Below are 8,188 nucleotides of genomic sequence, written 5' to 3'. Positions count from 1 at the left end.
ACACACACACACACACACACACACACACACACACACACACACTAAGATGAGAACTCAAAGAGCATCCTGATATTTTGTGCGAAAGGTCACAAGACTAAATTAGATAAATGGTTTATCAGCCGACTTCACGATCAAAAGCTCTCAGGCAGGGCACTGTTGTGGTGGCAAAAATACCAGCCACCATCTTGGGGGCAAGGCACGTGTGTCCAAGCTGCTAAGCATACACAGGTGGCACAGTCCTGTGGCAGGGCTGCCCACAGCAGCTCTGAGCACTGGTGCACAGGTATTGGGTCTACAGGCTCAACCAGTGTGCCTCGGGAACAAGACTTGCGTGTCAAAGGTCAGGGAGCCTCTGACTTTTCCTAAAGTGGCAGCCAGAAAGCGAGGCTGTGCAGACATGGCCCCCTCTCCCTCAGGCTGCTGTGGGCAGCAGCAGGAACAGGCCACCACAAGACACAGGCCACAGCTCCTGGCTTTGTGAATAAAGGGACACATGAAGAAGGCTTTGAAAGACTGTGTGTGTCTGAGGCAGTGACCCTGGGGCAAGGGCGAGAGACATGGGACTAGGCAGAGGATGGGCTGAAGTGGAAGGAGAGAGGGTGGAAAGTCCACATAACCCAGTGAGAGCTGGTGCCAGGCTGTGCACATCTGTCCTGGAAGCCCCAGAAGCCAAGGTTCTGGCTGGACCTGCTGAGTCCCAACTCCCACAGAGACCTGCAAGGCACCTATGTATGTATATATAATGTATAATTAATTGTGAATAAGCAAAGCCACCAAGGCAGACAGAGCCCAGGAAACCAAGAAGGAACAAGTAGCCCCTGACACCCCGGCATCAGCAGAAAGGCTGACGCCCTACGGAGATGTCCCTATGGAGGGGGAGACAAGAGGCTGAAGCCACCAGGCTGAGATGGTAGCCCAGGCAGAGGGTCTGAGCGGGGCCAGCCTGAGAAGCCGGACACGGAGGAGAAGGAATGGAGAGAGATGCTCCTCCGTAACTAGGCAGTCAGTCACAGGCGGCCCTGAGAGCAGCCTGGGTGAAGGTCCTGCTGAGCTACCCAGCCTCCCAGGCTTGGGAGCTGGGGGTAGGGCACTGTTCACGCTTCCCTGCCTTCTCAGGTGCCCTGGGATGATCTCAGATACCTCTTTGGTGAGATTATGTATGGAGGCCACATCACTGATGACTGGGACCGCCGGCTGTGCAGGACCTACCTGGCAGAGTACATCCGTGTGGAGATGCTGGAAGGGGAGGTGCTGCTGGCCCCTGGGTTTCAGATCCCCCCAAACCTGGACTATAAGGTAGGGAGAGGCACCCCTACTTGGGGACTCACATGACTGACTACTCCCTGAGGGGCCCGTACCACAGAAGCCCTACAGATGCTGGGGGGAGAGAGAGGTAACCTGGGTTCCACCTCCCAGTACTGAGTAAGACCAGTCATGGTGGCCCACAACTATAATCCCAGCACTGGGGAGGGCTGACCTAGGAGCACAAAAAAAAACCTGTCTCAAAAACAACGAAAATGGCTTTCGGTGACCAAGCAAGAATCCGAGCACTCAAAATGAGGAGCAGCAGGTGTGGCCCTGGTAGTGAGGTGGGAATTCCTGCACATCTGGGGAAGTGGGCAGACAGCAAGCCGGACTCCAGTGGGACAAGACCTCATAGGAAGTGCGGTTGAGAAACGCCCAGAAGACAGCGGGCCCCAACAGATTGCTCATAAGCCACCCTTTCACAGGGCTACCACGAATACATCGATGAGAACCTGCCCCCCGAGAGTCCTTACCTGTACGGCCTGCACCCCAATGCAGAGATCGGCTTCCTGACTGTCACCTCGGAGAAGCTGTTCCGAACCGTCCTAGAAATGCAGCCCAAAGAGACAGACTCGGGAGCAGGCACGGGGGTGTCACGGGAGGAAAAGGTAGGGGCTGTCCCCGTCTCTGGTAACGGGCGGGAGGTGGCCTAAGCAGTGGGAGGCACAATGCAGCCCTGGCTGAAGACAGCACCTGGGCAGCTTGTGAGGCAGCTCCGTCCCATCTTGGGAACTAAATTCTGGAATCAGGGTGTGGTCTACAACTGGTCCCCGGCATCATTGGGCTAATACTTTGGGCACAGAACTCACAGAACTTTGGTGCAACAGGACGGCTCCACCAGTACAAGGAGCTCAGAGGATAGCCTGGGCTCAGAGGGTAGCCTGGACACAATCAGTCAGGTGGCTGCATCTCAGAGCACTGTGAGGCGGCGCCTCTGCCCAGTTTGCCTCTGCACCCACTTTCTTACATTGTGGGAAAGATATGTCACACATCAGTTAAGCATGGAGCTAAATAACAAACATGCTAGAACGGGAGTCCAAAGTCCCTCCTTGCTATTCGGGGGTCTGGAACTTTTATTGGCCTATTATTTGAAACCAGAAATCTGCTAGCCAGGTGAACTGCACACACCTATAATCCCAGCACTCCAGAAGCTGTGAGGCAGGAGGATCTCAAGTTCAGGGCCAGACTGGGCAGCATGGCGTGGTGTGCCAGGTCAGACTGAGATGTACTGATGGACGGTGGCGAGTAGTCACTATGTGCTTTTGTGTGTGAGGGGACGGTGGTGACAGTGCAGTTCCCACAGAGGTAAATCAGCTCTGTGCCCATGAGAGCACCCAGCAGGGCAAAAAGCTGGAGTAGTTGAGCCTGGACGCACCAGGCTACCAGGCCCGAGGCACTCGTTTCCGTCTCCCCACCACCCTGGCCCCTTCCCCCTCGGAGACTCAGGCAGGACTCCTCCCCGATTCTGTTGGGGGTGCTGCCTCGGCTGGGGACGTCACAGGCTTGCCTGGCACTGGTTTCCAGGTAAAGGCTGTCCTGGATGACATCCTGGAGAAGATCCCAGAGACCTTCAACATGGCTGAGATCATGGCCAAGGCTGCTGAGAAGACCCCCTACGTGGTCGTCGCCTTTCAAGAATGTGAGAGGATGAACATCCTCACCAATGAGATGCGGCGCTCACTGAAGGAGCTGAACCTGGGTCTGAAGGTAAAAGCTGCAGTGTCTGCATGGGCATGGGCTTGTGCAATAGGCTGGTCTGCAGAGGGCCTGCCACACAACACACCTCAGGTCTCCAGTCTGGCTTCTGGAGACTGGTATGTGACTGACCCTTATCAGAGCCCTTCCCTCCCTGGTCTCCAGTCCTGTGACCTCCAGTACAGGCCACAGAGGTTAGCTACTGCTTGTCCGTGGTCTCGGGAGGTGGGACCATGCTGGTACCTCAGGCACACAGCAGAGGGCTCTCCCCCATTCTAACCACACCCATCCTCCAAAATGTGACTGTGTCCCTTAGGGTGAGCTGACCATCACAACCGACATGGAAGACTTGTCCACTGCTCTGTTCTATGACACTGTGCCTGACACCTGGGTGGCCCGGGCCTACCCCTCCATGATGGGCCTGGCAGCTTGGTATGCCGATCTGCTGCAACGTATCAGGGTAAGTCACAGGACCCTGGAACCTCCAGCAGCCTATGTGCTGTGGCCTCAGGGTCCCTACCGGCCACTACTGCTGATGAAGCGAGTGGGAAGGCTGGGCCCAGCCCCCAGCCCCTGATGTCTGATCAGGCAGGCAGGCAGGTGTGACTTCCCAAGGAGAGAGAGGACATCAGACAAGGGAGCACAGAAATCCCAGGGGAGCCCCGGGAGTCCCTTCTCTATACAGCAAAGACAAGAGCACAAGCGGCTTCTGGGCCAGGCTCCCCTCAGCAGCTCACATTTTCTTCCAGGAGCTTGAATCCTGGACCACAGACTTCGCTCTGCCCACCACTGTGTGGCTGGCCGGCTTCTTCAACCCACAGTCCTTTCTCACTGCTATCATGCAGTCCATGGCCAGGAAAAATGAGTGGCCCCTGGATAAGATGTGTCTGTCTGTGGAAGTGACCAAGAAGAATCGGGAGGACATGACCGCTCCTCCCCGAGAGGGCTCCTACGTGTACGGGCTCTTCATGGAAGGTAACTTGTCTGTCCACTCAGCTGTAAATGAGACAGGGCGGGCACAGTCCCAGGCAGGGGTGGGCTTGGAGCCACACTGAGCCCTAGAGGGGACTGAGATGTGGAGGCCTGGAGGATTGCTAGGATTTCATGGGCAGTAGGAAGATCCCATCTCAGAAATAGAGACAACCCTCATTCCAGCCAGCCTCTAGCCCAGACAGGAGCATCTGTGTGCAGAAAACTTAAACCACTCAGTCGTGATGAGGAATGCGGCCTCTCTAACCTCAAACTGGAGCTTTGCTGAGTCTGGGGCTCAGGGCATGTGGGACCCCCAGCTAGTGGTGGGGGTCACCTCTGCCAGCATTCCTACTGAGGTTCCCCTCAGTAAAGGCTTCAAGGAGGAAGACTGTCCAGGCCACCCACCAAGCCAGGACAGCAGGAGGGAGATCACTAGGGCACCTATTAGAATCTACTCTGCAGCCAGAAGGCTGTTTTCTTGGAATCGCTTCAGACAGTTCCATCGATGCTGTGTCAGGACTAGGCCACCCAAGGGTCATGCACCCACTGCCCACATCACTTGAGCAAGTACACAACAGCAATTCTCCATGTTTATTGTGATTCCAATGCCACGCAGGACACAAACACCATTGGCTAGGATGAGAGACAACAGCAGTCTGGCTAAGGACAGATAGTGTTTATATGTGCATCTATATATATAACTTATTCCCTATGTACACAGAGAGTAGACATTACAGGAGGGATCAGGAAGGAACATTGCTGGAATCTGAGCTGCGGTCAGTTTTCTCTGACATTGAGAAGGCTGAGATGAAGCTCTGAGAAGATGCAGCCTCAGAGCCATTACAGCATGCAGAGTCACCTCGGAGTCCTTGGTTCACACTCCTCCATGTTTGGCACTCTCAGACCCTGGCACCTGGCCTGAACGCTTCATGGCTCCCAGTCACTGGCCTGTCTCTGAAAAGAGTGGGGAGGTTGGAGGCCGTGCCTCCCTTTTTCATGGTCAGCATCCAAACAGTGGGTTCTGCCTCCCCTAGGGCACCCAGACCCTCAGCTCCATTGTCCCCACAGGAGCTCGCTGGGACACCCAGACCGGAGTCATTGCTGAAGCCCGGTTGAAGGATCTGACCCCAGTCATGCCCGTCATCTTCATCAAGGCCATTCCTGTGGACCGAATGGAGACCAAGAACATCTATGAATGCCCCGTATACAAGACGCGTATTCGAGGACCCACCTATGTCTGGACTTTTAACCTGAAGACCAAAGAGAAGGCAGCCAAGTGGATCCTGGCAGCTGTGGCACTGCTCCTGCAGGTGTAGCTACACCTACAGCGTGACTAGGCCAGTGCTGATCCTGCCTGGTTCTAACCAGAAACCTCACCTAGCAACCAACACATTTTACCACTTTTGACTTCTTACAAACCCAGTGCTCCTGGACTATGGGGCAGGGGTGGGGGGTGGGGGTGTACAGATTAAAATGCTTGCAATCATTGTGCCAGTCTGATACACTCAGTTCCCAATGCTACACACGGCAGTGAAGCCTGATTTCCCAGCATCCTGGGAAACAAACCCTGAATCTGACTTTCAGGGAGCCCAGGAACTTGTCTCCCGCAAGCAGGAGGTGGGGTCAGGGTACAGCACACAAAGTGCCACAGCCAGGGCATCAGGTGCTCCCTGCACACAGCAGCATCTACACTGAGCTCAAGAATAAACAAGAGCCTGCAGTAATCCCCACGCCTTCCTTCCCAACTGCTGTCCCAGAACTGAAAAGCCAGCCATGACAGACAGGTGCCACGCAGCCACCCTTCCCACTGAAGCCACCAGCAGGAGCTGTCACCACATGCTGTGCTCTGGGGTCCCGGGTTTCTCCTGCCTGCAGTAGGGCAGCAGCAGTACAGACTAGTGCCCCGCCCCTCCCCACGCCGTGCCTGTGCTTGTGTCATGCACACCCTGCAAATGCTCCAGACCCAGCTGTGGGTGGCTATGTGGGCTACTTGGTTCTCCACCTAACATGTACACACGCATGCACAGACACCCCTCAGAGACACAACAGACTGCAACCCCTTTCAACAGCCCTCTTCCGTAGGCACCCGCCCCTAGTGATGATGGGCAGACAGGTGGGCTGAGGCCCCACTGACTAACTGACTGAATGAATCTGTATCATAACCATCAGCAGGAAAGAGAAAGAAGCCAAGCCTCAAAGACAGACAGTACTGATGCCGAGCTAACACGCAGCAAGGCAGCCAGGCTACAAGCAGGCGGCAGGACATTGGGAGATAGGCAAGAGGATACTAGGGATGCTGGGAAACAGCCAGCAAAGCCTCTAGCTCCAGTAAGGGGGGGGGGCCTCCCTGTGGAGCAGGATATCACTTTCTGGGTTTCTAAGCCTTCAAAGTTGCAAAGCAAAGCTCAGCTCCTTGGGCACTGCCCCACCCCAGCCTGTCTGATCTGGGACCATGCACCTGAAGGACAATCACCTAAGGGAAGAGGCCCTGGTATCTGAGCCCCAACCAGGGACAGAGGGACTCTAACCTCCTTGGGGAACCCTAGCTGCTGTGCACTGCCTCTGCTGGCCAGGAGGGGTCACTGTAGCTCCCTCATGTGGCACAGCCAGCAGGCTCCAGGCAACTTGTTCCAATCCTTGGTAATAACACAAAGTGAATTTTTCTAATTTTGCCTTTGAAGCCTAAAATAAAGCAGTAATTTATTCCACAAATACAAATTGTGAGTTGACAAAATTATCTCCAAACTTTCCAAAGGCCAAGCTACCTGCGGGTATCTGGAACAAAGTGCTGGAGTCAGACTAAAGGGCAGAGGAGGATCACTCTGCCCAGTGCTGCTCATTTGAATGCCAGTGCCCTATACGCCCACCCCTGCAGTTCCTGTGCTGGTATCACTTGTGCCTGGGTCACGCACAATGCTGAGCGCTGCTGCCCAGGACAGCACTGCCCCACCTTGTGAGCAACTCCAAGCAGCAGCTATCCTGGCTATGGCTGGGTGTTCCTGACTCTACAGGTCCCCCTGCTACAGCCAGTCACTGGTGGCAAGGCCAGCCAGCCACAGCTTGCTGATCTCAACAGAGGCATCATCACTGCTGTGGGGTCCCTACGGTTGTTCCCTGCACAGCAGGCTGTGCTGGTAGCGAAACTCAAGTTTCCAGGCTCCCAGACACCCTGAGGAGGAATGGACAGGAGAGCAGGCTTCTCTAAGTGCACTGGAGGGGACCTGCTGTGAGGAGGGACACAGCATTTGAAGCGGCTTATCTACCATAAGCTGGAACCTAACTAGATGGTGGTGGCCACGCCTTTAACCCCAGCACTGGGAGGCAGAGGCAGGCAGATCTCCAGGCAGAGTTCGAGGCCAGCCTGGTCTACAGAGTGAGTTCCAGGACAGCCAGGGCTACACAGAGAAACCCTGTCTCAAAACCCTCCCCCACCCCCCAAAAGCAACAGCAGTAGTAACTTCAGATCTCACGTCAAACCAAAAACACTAAAATGAGCCAGGTGCAGTGGTACATGCAAGTGATCCTAACACTTGAGGGATTGAGGCAGGAGGATTACCATGAATTTGAGGCCAGCCCAGTCTTATTTCTCCAGGCTTACGCACATTGTCTGGTTAGGAATTCATCTGTATCAAGTGTGATAGAAAAGGTAGGCACTGGGTTTAGAGACATATGGACAAGTGTCACCAGCCTGGCAGAGTGGCTGCTGGAGAGGGAGGCTGGCCCTCAGGTACATCTCATTCTATATTCATATAATATTTAAGTATGACTGAAAAATAACTAAAATAGTGATTAAAGGTTATTTTGTTTTTCCAGACAGGGTTTCTCTGTATAGTCCTGGCTGTGCTAGAACTCATACTATAGACCACACTGGCCTTGAGTTCACAGACATCCTCCTGCCTCTGCCTCCTGAGTGTCGTGGAGTATAATCACTGTCCCTGACTGATAAAAGATTTTTTTATTTTAAATGGAAGTATTGCTAGGCCTGGTGGTCCATGCCTTTAATCCTAGCACTTGAGAGGCAGAGACAGGTGGATTTCTGTGAGCTCCAAGCCAGCGAGGGCTAATGAGACCTTGTCTCCAAGTAAATACAGTAAAAATGAAGGCAGGGGCTGGTGAAATGGCTCAGTGGGTAAGAGCACCCGACTGCTCTTCCGAAGGTCCAGAGTTCAAATCCCAGCAACCACATGGTGGCTCACAACCACCCGCAACGAGATCT

General features: G+C 54.4%; 2 protein-coding genes across 5 annotated transcripts in view; one reads left to right on the top strand and one right to left on the bottom strand.

Annotated features, from left to right (window-relative positions):
- Dnah17 (dynein axonemal heavy chain 17) overlaps nt 1-5,471 on the top strand; it is a 111,581-nt gene extending 106,110 nt beyond the window's left edge. For both annotated transcript variants that reach the window (XM_021175677.2, XM_021175676.2), the window contains 6 exons: nt 1,117-1,296; nt 1,731-1,913; nt 2,830-3,012; nt 3,317-3,460; nt 3,750-3,975; nt 5,041-5,471. In XM_021175677.2, coding sequence (XP_021031336.1) covers nt 1,117-1,296; nt 1,731-1,913; nt 2,830-3,012; nt 3,317-3,460; nt 3,750-3,975; nt 5,041-5,288 — 1,164 coding nt within the window. In that variant the 3' untranslated portion in view covers nt 5,289-5,471. The remainder of the gene's footprint in view (nt 1-1,116; nt 1,297-1,730; nt 1,914-2,829; nt 3,013-3,316; nt 3,461-3,749; nt 3,976-5,040) is intronic.
- Nucleotides 4,549-8,188, bottom strand: part of Pgs1 (phosphatidylglycerophosphate synthase 1) — a 37,341-nt gene continuing 33,701 nt past the window's right edge. For 2 of the 3 annotated variants that reach the window (XR_003837997.1, XM_021175679.1), the window contains exon 10: nt 4,549-5,133. The gene's annotated coding sequence lies outside the window, so the exon portion shown is untranslated. The remainder of the gene's footprint in view (nt 5,134-8,188) is intronic. The other variant, XM_021175680.2, reaches the window with a different exon arrangement.

This window comes from Mus caroli, chromosome 11 (assembly GCF_900094665.2).
Source record: "Mus caroli chromosome 11, CAROLI_EIJ_v1.1, whole genome shotgun sequence".
Lineage (NCBI taxonomy): Eukaryota > Metazoa > Chordata > Mammalia > Rodentia > Muridae > Mus > Mus caroli.
This window is presented reverse-complemented; position numbering and strand designations above follow the sequence as displayed.